This window comes from Podarcis vaucheri (genome assembly GCF_965113315.1).
Source record: "Podarcis vaucheri genome assembly, chromosome: 14".
NCBI classification, from domain to species: Eukaryota; Metazoa; Chordata; class Lepidosauria; order Squamata; family Lacertidae; genus Podarcis; species Podarcis vaucheri.
Window position 1 is genome coordinate 52,277,849 of NC_138752.1, and position 17,984 is coordinate 52,295,832.

At 45.4% G+C, this 17,984-nt stretch overlaps 1 protein-coding gene across 1 annotated transcript in view; it reads right to left on the reverse strand.

Annotated features, from left to right (window-relative positions):
• Positions 1-16,181, reverse strand: part of IQCE (IQ motif containing E) — a 37,969-nt gene extending 21,788 nt beyond the window's left edge. Inside the window, exons 1-11 of the mRNA XM_082199989.1 lie at positions 15,951-16,181; positions 11,315-11,362; positions 10,192-10,234; positions 9,246-9,386; positions 8,669-8,803; positions 8,082-8,152; positions 6,802-6,915; positions 5,918-5,968; positions 4,454-4,524; positions 3,189-3,261; positions 2,582-2,631 (exon numbers count right to left, since the gene is read on the reverse strand). Of these exons, the coding sequence (XP_082056115.1) occupies positions 2,582-2,631; positions 3,189-3,261; positions 4,454-4,524; positions 5,918-5,968; positions 6,802-6,915; positions 8,082-8,152; positions 8,669-8,803; positions 9,246-9,386; positions 10,192-10,234; positions 11,315-11,362; positions 15,951-15,992 (839 nt within the window). The 5' untranslated portion in view covers positions 15,993-16,181. The remainder of the gene's footprint in view (positions 1-2,581; positions 2,632-3,188; positions 3,262-4,453; positions 4,525-5,917; positions 5,969-6,801; positions 6,916-8,081; positions 8,153-8,668; positions 8,804-9,245; positions 9,387-10,191; positions 10,235-11,314; positions 11,363-15,950) is intronic.
• Positions 16,182-17,984: the final 1,803 nt, after the last annotated feature.

Below are 17,984 nucleotides of genomic sequence, written 5' to 3' on the forward strand. Positions count from 1 at the left end.
GCAGGCTTGCGGATAGTTCCTGAAGCCTGGAGAGCGAGAGGGGTTGGTGCGCACCGACCCCTCTCACTCTCCAGGCTTCAGCAAAAGCCTGCATTTGCTCCATAGAACGCACACACTTTCCCCCTTCATTTCTGGAGGGGGGAAAGTGCATCCTATAGAGCGAAAAATACGGTATATGGCATTGGAAGGGACCCTGAGGATCATCTTGTCCAGCCCCCTTCAATGCAGAATATGCAGCTGCCCCATATGAGGACTGAACCTAGTAGTGTCTACTCTGATGGGCATCAGCTTGGAAGGGTTTCCTTCTCCAGCACCTGCTGCCTGAGCCCTTGTACGTGGAGAAGCTAGGGACTGGATCCAGGAGACATTTTGCATGCAAACTTATAGTCCTATCACTAGGTAGTGGTCCCTTCTGGGTTAACCTAAAGTTCTGCATGGTGAATGCAGACTAAAAATTACCTCTAGATACTTCAGTTTGATTGAAGTGACAACCCAGAACCTTAAGCCATTGATTTGCCTCCTTCAGGGAAGCTGGGATTGAGGCAGGACTCGGAGTCTGTATGTATGTGTCAGTATACGTACAACTTGGGAGTTTGTATGTATATGTCAGTATGTGCATTTGCAAGTGCTCAAGGTGAGATGAGAGGGAAGCGCAGAGAAGTGATGCATGTATGTGTAGCGGGGAGATTATGAAAAACTGGTAAGTGGATTTAGGTGGGGGAAACTGCAACCCACCAGACTGAACCAAAGGCGTGGTAGAAATGTGGCATTTGAGGAAGAATCGCATAACATGGATTTGGGAAGCTTCATTCAGCGGAAAAAAGGATAAATGCTATTTCCATCACATTTATACAGAAGCGTTCCCTTAATCTACCCTCTTTTGCAATGTGCTTTGGATCTGGGTGCAGGATGTGCACCCCCACGATCCCCCAGATCAACTAACCTGGGATATTCCCAAACTTCTTGGCGCAGATTCAACTGGTACCTACTTGCTTAGAGGCTTGTTGCAAGCATGGCATGTAGGGTAGAGGAATAATTGTACAGGACTTGAGACTCTGCCCCAAACGCTGGAGGTGCTGCCCATGTCCTAGAGCAGGGGCAGTGAATCAGAGGCCCTCCAGATGTTGTTGGACTACAATTCCCATCATCCCTTGCTATTGGCCATGCTGCCTGGGGCTGATGGGAACTGGGAGCCACAGGTTCCCCATGCTGGTCCTAGAGCTTTAATTGTTTCCAGGACATGGGGAGATTAAAATTTCCTGTATGTTTCCAATCTTTTCTCTTTTCGTAAGCATGTGGACTGGAAACATGTATTTATTTTTAACCAATGAAAAAGGAGAACCTCAAGTTTCCACATGAATACTTATAATTAAGTCTGCAGAATACATAGAGAGCCCTGACTGTGGGGATTATTTTTTGTTGGAAGGTATATAATTTCCATGACACATTCACCTGAGAACGCTTAAATGACTAGATGACTACACAGAATCCTATCGATTTCTAAAGGCAGCCTTCTTTGGGGTCAGGATGAGGGATTATTTGCTTAAATTAAAGGCTGTCTCAGAATTTTGCTTCACGGCTTTTGATTGTTTTCAAATTGTTTACAACTTGATCCTGCTATGAAATATATTTTCCTGTTCCATAGGAGCATGTTCTTAAAATTTAACTTGATAATAATCCAGTGGAAAGGAAGTAGATAATTTCAAAATGGTTTCGCTATAGTCTGAAGTGCTTTCACTGGAGCTTGGAAAATAAGTTGAAGTAAAATCAATAGGGCTTATAGGATCAGGGAGGGTACTGACTTCAGTGTGACTTGAGCCTCAATCTTAAAAGTAAATCCTATTTATTTCAGTGTACCCATTTCTACCTAAGAAGGTATCATGGCTGAAGCCTTAATTACCTTAAATTCAATTGTTTCATGAGATGGAATGCCAACTAACCAACTAGGTTTTAGCCTTTAAGAGGCCATTGTCTTGACTTAAGAGTCCAGTTTTCATAATACGAGGGCGTGAACCTAAAACTGCAATGCAAAGGTCAGCAACCTACAGTTCTCTGCCTAGTTTCACATGACTCTTGAATTAATTTCAAAAGCCCTCTGAAAGTTCACACCTCTGACAAGAGTAACTTGTTCCTCCCCCCAGCAGCCCATTAAGTGGGAAGAAAGAGTGAGAGACAGCAAAGGGAATGTCAAAAAGAAAGAGAAGGGGCAGCCCCACCCCCTATTGACTCTGGCCCCACCCACTTCTGGCTTCTGCTCCACCCTCTATTAGCATACAGCCTTGGCAGATTACCAGAGAGATCGTCAGAAATATGGTTCCCCACCCCTGCTTTACCTTGTGACATACCTTAGTAGGAAATACCTTCAACAAACTTCCTTTTCTCTTTAGTATGGTTATGAAACATAGGTAGGACATGAAAGATCCATCGTTGGGGAAAGAAACCCAAAACAACGTCTAAGTGATGAGATTTTTTTTTTTTTAAAGCTCTTAACATCTTCTCACTTCACCGCTATTAGTGAAGTATAAAAATTAGCGAGCAAAAACTTATACACATGCATACAGCCCCGAAGAAATAAACATACTTTCGTTGCACGGTCTTCGATTTTGCCAGTAGGGTTTGGAGTCGCTGGATCTGCAAAAGGATGGCTTGCATTAGCAGGGAGACAGAGCAAGGACCAAGGTGAAAAGGAAGCTGCTTCATAAGCATTTGCTACAAGGCTGAATCAGGTGGGCGAAAAGGAGCGAAGGAGAGCAGGAAGATAGGATGGTGACACTCTGGTAACTAAGAAGTTGCACCGTGAAATCAACTAGGATGCCTTGCAATTCTGCAGAGGGTTCCCAGAGCACAGCTCTGGCATCGTCTGTGGCCATCTAAGTTTGCATCGCAGTATCTGGGTGTGCATACCTCTCAGCAATGCTTTTTCGGCACCCCTATGGATCACAGCCCTAAGAAACTACTTGGGTTGCCCACGTAACGGAGAAGCATTTTCTCCACGCTGAAATTCTGTTGTAAGAAATGCATGAGATCCAGCAGCACGAACAATGGACACATTTACCCATCATTCATTGGGAGGGAAACATGGAGGGCCCATTTGGGACACAGAATCCAAACCTATGTTGGTTCCAGGTTTTTATTGAAATTTTCTAATTATGTTCTCCTCCTTTAGCACGAGCAAAAGAAAAATGTACCTCCTCGTAATAGGTCTGCAGGGCAATTTTCATTTCTTCCACATTAGTGCTTTTCACATCTGTCTGGAGTTTGCTTTTTAGCGATAGAAAACACACATTAGAAAAATAAAAGATGTAGAAACTGGCAGAACAGAAGAAGAGACATAAATTAACCATGAACATTTGTTAACAGTGAAGCCAGCAGGAATTCCTTTTTCGCCCCTTACTGTAAAACAAAATTATCACCAACAGTACTGATCATAACCAATGTTTCTAACTGCTTTAAGAAGGCTTTTGGAAAATTTCTCTGGGGGGCAGATGCCACAACCAACTGGCCTGTCATCTCCCTGGTCTAGTCTACTGACTTGCACTAGATTCTCGTAGACAATGTGCGAGGCCACCAGGCCACTCAGGCTGCCCTGAGGAACCAAAGCACATCACACTTTGTAAGAGGATGTTCCCATTATTCTCCTAGCAACTGCATTTTCATATAATTCATGGCTGTCAGAAATGGAGCAATCATTCGTGGGGCAATCTATATTTCAGCAGCATCAGAGAAAGTCCACTTGCTCCTGAACAGGATTGCTGTGGCCACAGCATCTGCCTCCGACACATAATGGTTTTGCCATCTCCCTCTGCCCAGCACAATACAATCTTCAACGCAAGCGCCACGCTTGGGAACCTTAGCATCGTAAGGACTGCCTCCTCCCCTATGAATGCTTAGAACTTCAACAGAGGCCCTGCTCTACAACCCACAAGTGGTTTTGCTATAGCAGGTGTGCAAGCAAGGCTTTCCCACTGTGAAACCCTTTGCCTCGGAATGCCTAACTGGTTCCCCCAACGAGATGCTGTTTTTGCAGGATGCTTTAGGTCTGTATGGTAACTGTTTCAGATTGGGGGAGGGGGAGCTGGTGTTGCACGCATGTGGTGTCTCAAAACCGGGAGGAGCCAAACATGGCGCCAGCATGGCTTCAATGGCTGGCGGCTCCTCCTCTCTGCTGCTCAGCCTCCTCCAGCTGAGAGGGTATGGCTTCCCCCCGAAATTATGGGGCAAGGCAAAATAGCTCAGCCCCTAGGAGTTGGCACCCCTGATCTGCTCGGTCCTCTCATGGGCTTCGCTCCTGGTTTAGCTCAATTTTGCTCACTGGTATTCTGTCATTTTAGGACACCTATGTTTTCGATATGCTTTTGTAACTGATTTATTGCTAGCAACCTTGAACTTCTGCAAGGATGGAAAAGCAGGGTAAAAAACTATTAAATGAACAAACAGATGGAATTTGGCATACTTAATAGTGTTGTCTTTCTCCTTGCACTGCTGCTCCAGTTTGAGGATCTTCTGCTTCAATCCGTTGAGCATCTATCAAAGAGAAAGCACATAGGGCCTCTCCTGAAGCACACGTTGCCTAAGACATTGTGCGTACACAAGTCACCATTTGTCTGCGCTGCCTACAAACCCATGAGAGGCAGGGCAGTCCCAGCAAAAGGCAGGTCAATATGAACCTCCTGAGACAAAGGGATCAACTGGGAATACAACAAAATAAAGGAAAGGAAAACAGGAAACCACCTTTCCCTCTTTCTACCAAAGTTCCCCAGCATCCTCTTCTCTAGGTGCTGTGTCTCAGTCTCATTATCTATTTTCCTGACCTTTGATACAACCTTTATGCGGGTGACCTTTAGCTCTGCTGTTCTTCACTCAACCTTTCCATTCCTCTCTTGCCTCAATCTCTGCTGCTTTCTTCACCACCTCTCATTGGACGCGTGCCCATTTCCCTCAAGCTTAGCTGTACTAAAATGGAGCTGTTTTCTTCCTGCTTATCAGCCCTTTTTAACCTCACATTGATAATCTGGTTCTCTGCTCTCCTCCCTTTTTTATTTTTTTTAAAAGCCATTCTCTTCCTTTTTCTGCTGATGTCCAGTCTCTTGCCAGGTCTTGTCTTTTCAACCACTTAATACATTTGGCATTTTCTCTTCCCTTTTTACATACATTACCAACACTTTAATCCACCCTCTTATTATTTTCTGCTCTGATTATTGCAATTCTTCTCTTGTTGGTCTTCCTGCGTCAACTCTTAGGCCACTTCACTTTACCATAACATGCTGCTGCTAGTTTGGTATTTTCTTTTTCAATCCTATTATTTTGTGCCATTCTCCTTGCTGGCTTCCCCCCACTTATTGTATAAGCCTCTTGCATTTACTACTGAGCATCTTAATGGTCCTGCCCCCACCTTCTTTCCCTAGATGCTTTTCCTTGGACTCTTTGCTCTGCTACTTTTCTAGTTTTGCCCCCCCCCCCCATTGCCTTCTCTATTCCCTGCCTGTTTCTCTCTGCATCTCCCCAGGACTCGAATTAGCCTTTCACCTGACACCCACATCTCTTCCGCCTTAGACCATCCATTCATCCTGGCATATTCTGGCCTCTCCTGCCCACTTACTTGATTTTCCTCTTTAACGCTTCTTGTCTTTATTCTTCAGCTGCAAGCCTAGAGGAAGGTTCTGTGTTCATTTTTGTAGTGTGCTTTGCAATTCAGGGCAATTTAATAAATTGAGTTCTGAATAGCAAGGAGAATCCAGATGCAAGCACACCCACATTAAAAACAAAAGAAAACCTTCTGGCATTTCATGAGCACTTTCACCTTGTGTACTGTAATACACAGTTGAGCCACGTGGTCACTCTACAAACCCAGTATGTTCTGGTCCACCAGCAATTCTTAAGCTAGAAAGGAAGATAGGGGAAAGAGAAGGCACAATACCGAGCTGGTATCATTTTTCTGCTCTGTCCGCATCCAGCCAAATTCAGACCACTGTAAAAACAATAAACATTAATATTATTCACTATTCACAAAGTGTTTCATGAACCCAAGTGCTTTGCACAAGATAAAAAATGAAGATGGACCTTTTTCATAGCAGTTCTTGTCCTTTTATTGTGATCCTCACAAAAAATATATATCCCCAGCTTGCAGATTTGAGGGGAGTGGGGTGACTGAGGCTAAAAATAGAAATTAGCTTGCCTAAGATCATCTAGTGAGATCACAGTAGAGGAAAAAATTGAATTAGGCACCTTCCTGGGTCAAAATTTAGCCACCATGCTTCTAGCTCTCACTAACAAACTTTCATTACGTTCCTCAAGCTGCCATCCTCCAGACTTTCTGGCTATAAATAGACCAAGGTATGGTCTGAGGGTCTGGTCACTGCCTGGATGAGACACTAGGTGTCTGCTGCCTTGAGTCCGATGGTGAAAGGAAGGTAGGAAGTGTTATAAATTTTTAAAGGACAAAAATGTACCCAGAGTTGTGCAACTGGAATCTTTAATTTTGTATTATTATGTTTTACAGAGCACCCATTATACCTTTTTGGGGTGTAAAGTTTATTATTATTATTATTTCAGTATATAATGTATCTAAAACAGTGAGCACCCATTACATCAAGGGGATTTACAACAGTAAAGCAGCCGTTTCTCTCTATCCTACAACAGTACAAATAAAACAAGCAAATACTACAGACAGAAAATATTGTCCCTTTCTTGCCCGAGTTAGGGAGTATTTCCCTTGTCCTGTTTAGAAAACCAAGAGCGAAGTGAATAGATTCAAACATTCTCCCTTAACTGCATTTTTTTACCCAGGAGCGCACAACTCACCCTGGAGGGGTCCAGCAGCTGTTCAATCTGTTTGTCCTTTCGGTTACTTTCCTCTTCGAGTCGCCGAAGCTTGGTTTTCATCCGATCTGCTTCACTTTTCTGGGCTTGTATTGTCTGTAACAAAGAGGGTTTGTGTGCACTACTTGTGCTGACTTAAGAGGAGCACAGCTGGATCAGGCCCATGGCCCATCTAGTGTAAGGTTACCAGATTTTTTTCAATGAATCCGGGGACACTTTTCAACTTCAGTTGAATTCAGTGGATTTTGTCTAGTCCAGCATCCTGTTCTCACAGCAATCTCCCCTCCTGCAGTTTTGAGCCGCTAGCATTCACAGCCACACTGCCTCTGACAGTGGAGCCAGAACATCTATTCCGACAAATTTCTCCTTGCAGCTCCACGGTAAATAAACATCAGTGACATTCTTCCTTTTGCATTTGCTTGTTGTTGTTGTTTTTAACAAAAGCAAAACAGAACTGCCGGCCCCCAGATTTCAAAAATCAGAACAGAACTGATGGAGAGAGTAGATGAAGCAATAACCCCCCCACACACACAATTCTTCACCCAGGCTCCCTGCCCTGCGCAACATCTTTCCCCCCATTCCCACACCTCTATCTTGCTTCCTCCACTGTGGCAGGAGGCCTTCCATGCAACCAGGGAATGGGAAACTGGAGATGATGTGCTAAATGACAGGGCAGTGGAAGTCAGAATATGAGGTCAAGGAATACGGAAGTAGAAGGCAAACAAGAAGAGAAGGTGGTGCAGCCCAAACAGGGACCCTGGGTGGGAAACCCAGCCAGACGGGCGGGGTACAAATAAATAAATTATTATTATTATTATTATTATTATTATTATTATTATTATTATTATTGGAGCCCAATTACTATTCCCTCCTGGAAATCCTGCCAGCAGCTGTTCAGATCCTGAGCAGATACTCCCAACAGAGTTGCAGAGATTTCTTTGCATCCATTAAGACCAAGCTCCACCCCCCACCACTGAGAGTCTTCAGAAACTGCATTTTGCATGGTGCAGAGACGGAGGCATCAAATCAAGACATGCTTGTTTCTTCAGGCCTATGAAAATGGCAGAAGGAAGACCTAAGGTGCTGCTGGATTTCCTTTTGACTTTGCTTTAAAAAACAACAACCTACTTCATGTATATTGTCGGTTTTCTTATCTCTGTACTAGTGCATGCATTTTATAAAATATTGTATACCACCCTGGACACCTTTGGGTTGAAAGGTGCAACAGAAAAAAATAAATATGTAGAGTTTGTGATCCATACCTTCTTTAATTCAATTATCTCATCATACATATCTTCTTTTTCTTTGTAGTCTGGGGTTCCAGGGATGTAGCCTGGAAAAGATCATTCCCAAATAAATAAATGGGAGCCAAAAGGAATGGTAGAAATATTCCAAGACTGCAATGACTTCCTGTCCATTATAAAAATCCCAGAAAACATCCAAGACAGTTGATTTTTACGTTTTTTGCAAGTTTAAAAAGTTGCACCTGTTGCAAACTCACTGGAGCATTTACCTTTAATTAAAATCGTATACCACTTATATTTGGTATTGCACCTGGACTTATTGTCATTGCAAGTTTACTAAGAATATTTTAGTTGGGATTCCTGCATTCCAGAGGGTTGGACTAGATGACCCTTGGGGTCCCTTCCAACTCTACAATCCTTTGATTCTAAGAATTTATCTATGTCACAAGTTTATTGACGGGCACCGCAGGACCAAAGCAGATTTTCCTTGCTTCAGAAGTCCTTGAAAGCCCATGAAGGTTTTCTCAAGGTTAAGCTACCCTGAAATGCAACCTGTTCGCCATTACGGATCATCCTAAAACTGCTGTTCCCTTTTTGTGACTCACCACTGCCGGCAGAGCGAGCGTGTTTTGGCTTCTTCATGCCCAAAGCTTCCTTCAGATACTCTGGTGTGCTGCCAGGAAGAGCGGTCATCACAGGACCCACGTCAGGGTCCGACTTCGTCTGGTTCATCCAAGCACCTAGTGAAAGGGCAAGGGGAGAACGCAGCAGAGTTGACGGCGCACATATCTGAATTGCTATAGAAAGACAAAAGCAGCCCAGCCCAGGAGGTGTGAAGGTTGTGAAGTGGCTGAAAGAGTGGCAAGTCACAGTAACCGGACAAAGCAATCTGTAATCTACATGCGGCAAGAACAGAGCTGGCAGAGGTGATGCGTCATCCTATGGCGAAGCAACTGATGTTCAATGGTAACAGAAGAACCCCTAGGTCACTTGGGAGGAGCCCATTGCTAGCTCCTCCCAGAAAGTGGGGCAGGGCTGGCAGGAGCTCCTCCCACTTTGGAGACTCTTTTTTTTTTTTTTTACATTCACGGCATGGGAAAGAGATATATTGCTCTTGTTCCCACATCTCAAAGATTATGCAGTAAGAAGCTTGTAGAAGGAACTGATTTTGCATGTGGATACCTTGCTTGAACGATCCGTGCCACAGCTGCCTTGATGCTTTAACCAAGGGGATTTCAAAGTGCTTACTGTCTGTGCCCTTCAAGGTTCTCAGAAATCCAGCCTTTTTAGAATGGAAACATGTGCTAGAGGTGTATGGAGACTCTGAGGCAAGAAAAAAAAACACACACCTGTCAGTGCTACGGATTAAAACTGCAGCAGCAATAAGCTTCTAACATTCCATCTGAGTAAAGCTGCAAAGGATGTATGAACTAATTGCCTTAGAATTGCTACTTGGATATAGGAGGCTATTGTTCAGAGTAATGTACATATAATGAGAAGTATGTAAACCACAAGATAATAAAAGGCTAAATTCCTTAGCCAGGTAAAAGCAGCCAGTAATATTTATCTTGGGACGCGGGTGGCGCTGTGGGTAAAAGCCTCAGCGCCTAGGGCTTGCCGATCGAAAGGTCGGCGGTTCGAATCCCCGCGGCGGGGTGCGCTCCCGCTGCTCGGTCCCAGCGCCTGCCAACCTAGCAGTTCGAAAGAACCTCCGGGTGCAAGTAGATAAATAGGTACCGCTTACCAGCGGGAAGGTAAACGGCGTTCCGTGTGCTGCGCTGGCTCGCCAGATGCAGCTTTGTCACGCTGGCCACGTGACCCGGAAGTGTCTCCAGACAGCGCTGGCCCCCGGCCTCTAGAGTGAGATGGGCGCACAAACCCCAGAGTCTGTCAAGACTGGCCCGTTCGGGCAGGGGTACCTTTACCTTTACCTTTAATATTTATCTTAAAGCTTATCTTCCTATCTTAAAGCTTTTTTGGAGAGACCATTCAATTCCCTATCCCAGCACGCTCAGACTCCCCTCCCCATTGCACTGAAGCATATTTCATGCTAGAGAACGACAGAGAATCAGATGTCGCATTGTCATTAGGTGATTTCAGGGAAAGGGAAAGGTCTAGTCATGCTTACTTGGTGATTTTGGAGGCTTGCGAGATGTTTTCTTCTTCAGTTTCTGAAAGAAATATTTATTTGGCACTGAAATTCACCAATTTCATTGGTTTGGATTCACATGATGGCTGCAAACAGTATATTTATTTTCTGAGCAGGGAACAACAGCACCACTGCCATTATACGTATGGAGAAAGTGGGGTTCTAATTAGCCAGTCAGGTTTACTAAAGTTTCAAAACTTTATCAACAAATCGCTAACCTGAAAGCTGAAATTTTCATCAAAATAAGTCAATAAAATAGGAATAGGGAACTTGCGGCCCTTCAGATGATGCTGGACTCAGGAGCTGTTGTTGTCCAACAACAGCTGAAGAACCACATGCTCCCTCTCTGTGCAATAAACAAGACAATATCTTACAATGCTGTAAAAGTAAAACATCTAATTCTGTTTCTTGTCCAGGTTTCTCACTTCCATATTACAGTAGCATTACTATATACACACACACAAACAAACACACACACACATACCAGGGATAAAGTACAGCCCACTTATTTTTGTAAAAAAGGCTTACTACTAACAGCTTCTTATATATTAGCAACTACTGCTAGAACAATGAATGCTGCAGATTTGGGATTAGTAGAGTGGTCCAGAGAAATACCCAGATGAGTCCAGAATTGTTGCCTGGAAACAAACAGTCACAATAGATGAAACAAATTCACACCTACATGCCTGATATTAAGTATGCTGCTGGGGGGGGGGGGACTACCACATTATATAACAGGAGAAAATTCCTGCCAAGGTGTTTTAAAAACTCAAAATCACCTACACCAATATCACCATGCTCTGCACAAATAAGCCCAAATGGAATATTATGAATACTGTTATGAAACTAACTGTAGTTTGTTTAAAACCAGGATCCCATGATATGACCATGAGGCTAAGTTGGGATTCCTTAAAAATGAAATGAAACTCTGTCACATGTTTAGCTCTAGGTCACGGGGAGGAAGGCGAGTGCCAGCCTGACAATTTGGCTTGCTCTGGGCTCATCCACAGAGCACTTGAGACTGGTTTACCATTGTATGAAAGCGTAGTCACTGAAAGGGTATGTAAAGTGTACAGAAAGAGAACATCCTTGTAAAACTCACCGTTTCTGTGTCAGATTCAAACGTCATTGCAGAAAGACTGTCCTCTGCCTGCAGAATAAAAATGCATACGTATAGGACTTTTTCTGCATGCGAACCTGCGGCTTTCTAGATACTGTTGGACTCCAACCCCCACCAGGCCCAGCCAGCATCTCCATGCTCAGGGATTATGGGAGCTGTAGTCCAGCAATGTCTGATGGGCCCTGGGTTCCCTATCCCTGAACTTCTTCATAATGTCCTGGCATCATTCAGAGGCACCAGATTTCAACTCAAATCTGCTTGCATGAATTACCAAGAGAGCTGTGGAAATACATGACACAAGGTATTAGTAAGGAAGGTGGGTTTGGATTTAGTCTCATTTCCCAATATTTTTTTAATTTCCTTTAAAAATAGTGTTGTTCCCCCACCCATTTTTTGCAAATAGGTCACTCTCTATGGAAGTACCTTGCAATTCATTTTTGCTGCTGCTGCTTTCACCAATCCTTATAAGCCCCACCAGTCTGGTCCTTAGGCTAGATCTAGATTTCGCTTTGTGTGAAAGGCAGAATTGGGGGTGAGTAGGCTGGTATTTACAGCCTGGATAGCGGCATGAAGAGATAAACTGGCTTCCTGGTGGCTCACTGCAGGCAGACACGGGCCACACAGCTCATCACAGAGTTTTTAATTTCCTGAAGTCACATTCTTCAAGGCATACTGGCAGATTATTTTTTTGCTATCCTTCAGGCATCTGATCTCAGGCTATATCTCCCTATCCAATTTGCCCTGCAATGTTAGTGAGTGATCAGACTGTGAAAGAGGCAAGGACCGCAGAGCTTGAAGGCAGATGGATAACCACCTCCAGGAGAGTGGAGCATAGGCAGAAATTTCTAAGAGCTGGTCTCTCCCGTTACCTGGGAGGAATTAAATGAAAGAGATATAAATCTCAAGAGACAGTGATGGAACAACTTTCAGAAGAAGATTTCCATTGTGCTAATGCTAAGAACAGAAAACACAGCAATCTGCACGTCACAGATAGCTAAGAGAGAAGAACTAAGGGTGTATTTGACTGGTTTAAGCATCAGATTAATCAACTGAAACTTTAGGTGATGCCTCTATTTTATAGTGGTCAGGAAATTTTAATCCATGGAGTTATAAATTATGCCTAGGGGGACACTTTACTTCTAATAAACATTACAATAACAATAAAGACTGATTTTGTTCTTTTTGATGTGAGCAACATTTGTTTGAAAAGGAGAAGAAAAAATGCAGTAAATAAATTGTGAGGCTTCACTTTAATTCCAAATCTGGACATAAATGATAAATAAACCACCTAAGGCTGCACTCCTATGCATGCTTACCTGGAACTAAGCCCCACTGAACATATTGGGAATTACTTCTGAGTGAACATGCATAGAACTGAGCTTTCCCTCTAATCTGCTCATAGGACATTTGAGGGTAAGGCTTGCACACAATGTTATAAAGATAACATATGAGATGTTATGACAAAGTTATGGGATATTCCTAAAATAAGCTCATTCTAATTCTTGCACGGGGCTCTGGTAAAAGGAACTGCAATTTAAAGCTAGTCCTCTTATCACATGATAGAACTGCAAGGACCATATTCCCAGCTGTGCAGAGTAGTGGGTAGAGCAGCCATAGGCAAACTCGGCCCTCCAGATGTTTTGGGACTACAACTCCCATCATCCCTAGCTAACAGGACCAGTGGTCAGGGATGTTGGAGTCCCAACATCTGGAGGGCCAAGTTTGCCTATGCCTGGTTAGAGTGTCAAGCTAGGCCCTTGGAGACCAGGGTTCAAATCCCCACTTGGTCATGAAGCTCACTGGGTGACCTCTGGACTGGTCACTACCCCTCAGTCTAACTTAACTCACAGGGTCATTGTGGGGATTAAATGAGGAGGGGCAGAACCATGCACACCACCTTGAGCTCCTTGGAGAAAAATGTGGGATATAAGGGCAATAAATAGAAATAAACTCAATGAGCACTGTGGAAAAGACTAAATTCAAGACATCAGGAGGATAGAAGGGGCAGAGCATTGGTGCCTTTGTGTGATCCTGGGATCACTGGCATGCACAAGAAGGTATCTGTCATAGAAAGTAGGTCTGTCAATAGCTATAGACCATTGCAGTGGGGAAAAACCTGCTTTATGTACCAGATACTGAGGACAAACAACAGAATACGGGCACGACTTTCAAGTCCAGCTTGTGACTGGTTGCCGTTGGAAGCAATTCTGAACACAAAAGTTCCATCTAGTTGTAGAGAAGCTCGTCCAAATTTGCATAAGCCTTTAAGCCACCACCGCACCTTGCAGTAGTAAGTCCCACAAATTAATATTGCATCACCTATTGTACTGGGTGATCGCGATGGGTTATTAAAAGGGAAGCAGAAAGATTTGTCTTTGCCCATGTCCTCCACTCCATATTTTTTCTCAGCTAAAAAGCTCCAGTTTCATGCAGGTCAATGTTTACTTGTAAGTTCTTGTGAAGCTTCCCCCACAAAATCCTGGGGGCTGTAGTCTGTTAAGGGTGCAGAGTTTTTGGGATATGCCCGTTTTCCTTTCTACAGTTACAATATTCATAGTTCCCTGTGAAGGAGAGAGACTGTTAAACCACTCTGGGAACCGTAGTTGTAGGAGGGGAGCAGGCGGCCTCCTACTCACTCTTTGCCTCCCTAACAAACTACAGCTCCCAAAATTCTCGGTGAGGAAGCCACAACTGTTTAAAGCAGCATCACGGGCTTTACATGTCCAATGTGAATGTGGCCTTAGCCTTTATGAACGGTGCATATCAGTTTTGAAGGCTGGATTCATTTATTTCTTAGGTTTGCCAGCGTAGGTGGGCGGGAGACAAGATGAGGAGGAGGAGGAAGCAGCAGCAGGCTACGGTTGCCACCTGTCCTGTATAATACAGGATTGTCCCATTTATTTAAATGTAAAATGCTATGTCCTGTATTGATACAGTGGTGCCTCGCAAGATGAAATTAATTCGTTCCGCAAGTTTTTTCTTCTTGCGAAGCACGGTTTCCCATAGGAATGCACTGAAAATTAATCAATGTGTTCCTATGGAAACCGCCTTCAGACCAGGTCCGGGGACAGTCTGTCCCCCGACCTCTTCTGAAGGCTGGGGGGGGGGACAAGGGCTTTTCTTCCCACCGCCAGCCTTCAGAAGGCTGTTCTGAAGGCTGGCGGTGGGAAGAAAAGCCCTTCTCCCCACCTCCCGCCCCGCAAGCTCCGGGAACAGGAGGGCTTTGCTGCCGACCGCCAGCATTTTAAAAGCCCCCGCTGTCCCAGGGTGATTTTAAAATGCTGGCAGACGGCAGCGAAGCCTCCGCTGTCCCGGGGCGATTTTAAAATGCTGGGGGTCAGCAGCGAAGGCTTCGCTGCCACCCCCCAGCATTTTAAGATCGCCCGGGACAGCGGAGAAGTCTCCACTGTCCCGGGAAGGCAGGCGGGGGGGAGCAAAGACTTTTGCCCCCCGCCGGCCTTCAGAAGAGGTCCAGGACCTCTTCTGAAGGCCGGCGGTGGGTGAAAGTCTTTGCTCCCGACCGCCAGCATTTTAAAAGAGGTCCCCGGAGATTTCCCTATGGGCTTTCTTCTTGCGAAGCAAGCCCATAGGGAAATTCGTCTTGCGGAACGACTCAAAAACGGAAAACTCTTTCGTCTTGCGAGTTTTTCGTTTTGCGAGGCACCACTGTACAGTTTTGCCCTGTATTTCAGGTCTTCTCTCTCTCTCTCTCTCTGCCATATTAGGAACCTTCTCCAAATGCAAGTGTTGGAAAGGGGGCATGAAGGGCTGTGTGTTATTTAAGCTCTGGGTCGCAAAGCACAGGCGGATTTACAAATCCATGCGTTTGTGTGTGATAAATTCCAGAGGAGCCATCCTGTGAGGCTGCAATAGATTGCAACAGGTTGCTTTGAAGTCACTTTGTGAACCCCCCCCCCAAAAAAAATCGTCTACCCATCACCCTGTCCTGTCTTTTGCCACAGCAAAGGGGGCAGCTCAGGGCCGTATTTAGGTTTGATGAGGCCCTCAGCTACTGAAGGTAATGGGGCCCTTTATATGTCCAGCTGTCCTTTGTCAACAACAAATGGTTGCTGTTTTTTGTGTTGAATAGATGCTATATAGTGATACCTTTAGATAGGTATCTAAAGCCATTTGCACATAGCAAAATATGTATTTGATCAAAGTAATTGTCGAACTGAAATACAATTTTGGAAATGTACATCCAGTTGTTTTTTTTCTTTAATTTTTTTGGGGGGGGCTCCCGAGAGAGTGGGGCCCTAAGCTATACCTTCTTTAGCTTATACGTAAATCCGGCACTGGGGCAGCTGAGGGATCCCAGGCAGGGATGGGGCAACCCTCGACCCGCCTGCTGCTCCAGAGGAAGCCCCTCTGAGTTCAATGGAGGGGCGGATAGTGGGGGGAGATGGAGAGGGAGATGTTGCCTCCCCTCCCTGGCCACAAGGCTTGGCTGGGCCGCAGCTGCCCCCTTCCTCGACCCCCGGCCTCCAGCCCCGCCAGGCCTCCCCTCCCCTCAGCCGGGAGAGAGAGAGAGGGAGGAGAGGCGCAGGAGAGGCTCCCTTTCCCCCAAGGCCTGCCTGCCTGCCTGCCGGGAGAGCTTTCCCGCTTCCTCGCCCCATACCAGCTCCCGCTCCGCGGCGGCCTCGTCGGGGCTCTGAGACATAGCGAGGAAGCGCCGGCCGGGCCAGCGAAACCACCATTTCACCCCAGGCGGCAGCGGCCCTGTCTCCGACTCCGGCGGCCTCTCCTCGCCACTTCCGGGTTTCAGGCTCCATGGCAACCTGCCGCGGCAACCAGGACCCGGATGTGGGGGCGGGGCGAGCCCGGGCCGAGAGGCTCCGCCGCCGGAGTTGACAATCAAAGGCGCGGGCCGAACGAGAGCTTGCCCGAAGTGACGCGCTTGCCGCTGGTTGAGAGGCGCGCAGGCGCAGAAGCGAGGTCAGACTGGCTCGGGGAGAGGATGCCCCGCCGTTGCTGCTGCTCTTGGCTTGGGCGTGCAGGGCAATGGGGAGACGGGAAGAGAGAATGTGCTGTTGTAAACAAAATCTGCCCCTTCCCCCTTATGGGGCATGCAAGAGCCCGTATAGAGTCCTTAAGTGGGTTCCCTATCGGTAGGGGGAAATAACAGAGGCCAACCAGAGAATATTGAGGATCAAAGCAGCTCGTAAGCCTGATCTTTATTGAACTGTTGCAACAGGGTGACCCCTTCACACGCAGGAAAGGAGGAAGACCCAGAACCCAGGTGTGCCTGCACTTATAGAGACATTTTAAATTCCCTGCCCTGGAGCTAAAGGTACTGCCCCTCCATACATCATACATACATCACAGAAGGGGTGTAGCCCAAGACCACCCCCCACAAACATCATACCTACATCACAGAAAAGGTGGTCTACAACAGAAATTTGAGTGTTGTTGTTTTTCCCTGTCTGCCAGATTATCTGATAATGCCTTATCTGATTGCCTTTCCTGGTAGTCTGGCCATTCCTTTGAGATGGTGATTACCCAATTCCTGAGACAATGGGAAGGTTCCTTCACCCCCTCCCTCCTTGCAGAGAAAACATTTGGTCAGTTTAGGAGTCAAAATGGTTTCAGGGCGGTCTTCCTGTGCTGCTCCAGACATGTGGTCCACATATCTATGTACATGCTTGGTTGGTACATTTAGGAACATTTACACACTCTCTCTCTCTCTATATATATAAAAGACCTTAATTTTTTTATTACAGTGCACAGGATTTGGCCGCATGGCTGCCCGCTATCCCAACCCTAAGTGCTTAAAGCCCCACCCCCTTAATGTGCAATCATTTTATTTGTACGTGTGCCGCCTTTCGGCCAAAGGAGCCCCGCCCCAAGGCGGCTCACAAAAAAATCATCATAATCATCATTTTATTTGTATGCAGCCTTTCCATAGTTGAAACTATGCTCAAGGCGGCGTACAACATGACAAGATTTACATAATTACAAACATAACAGAAGCCATAAACAATAAACCAAACACATCAAAAAGGACACAACCAAATGGAAACAAATTTCCACTTAAATCATAAGATCTAAAACTAAAGATACAACAATAATATCAATAACAGCAACCGCTCTCTCAACCCCACCCCCAAACAATACTCCAGCCTGAGAATATGTTCGACAGCCTCAGCTTTTGTAGCTGGAATCATGTGCATGTAACCAGGGTCGGATTTTGGTTTGATGAGGCCCTCAGCTACTGAAGGTAATGGGGCCCTTTATATGTCCAGCTGTCCTTTGTCAACAACAAATTGTCGCTGTTTTTGAATATATGCTATATGGTAATTTATGGACCTACTAGGTATCTAAAGCGATTTGCACATAACAGAAAGGAGCCTACACAACACATAACACTTTTGCTGTATGTAGGTTTTATTTTATTTGTTTTTTATCTTATATTTTGGAAATGTACACCCAGGTTTTTTCCCTTTAATTTTTTGGGGGGCGCCAAGAGAGTGGGACCCTAAGCTATAGCTTGTTTAGCTTATATGTCAGTGATGGCCAAACTTGGCCCTCCAGCTGTTTTTGGGACTACAGTTCCCATCATCCCTGACCACTGGTCCTGTTAGCTAGGGATGATGGGAGTTGTAGGCCCAAAACAGCTGGCGAGCCAAGTTTGGCCATCACTGTTATACGTAAA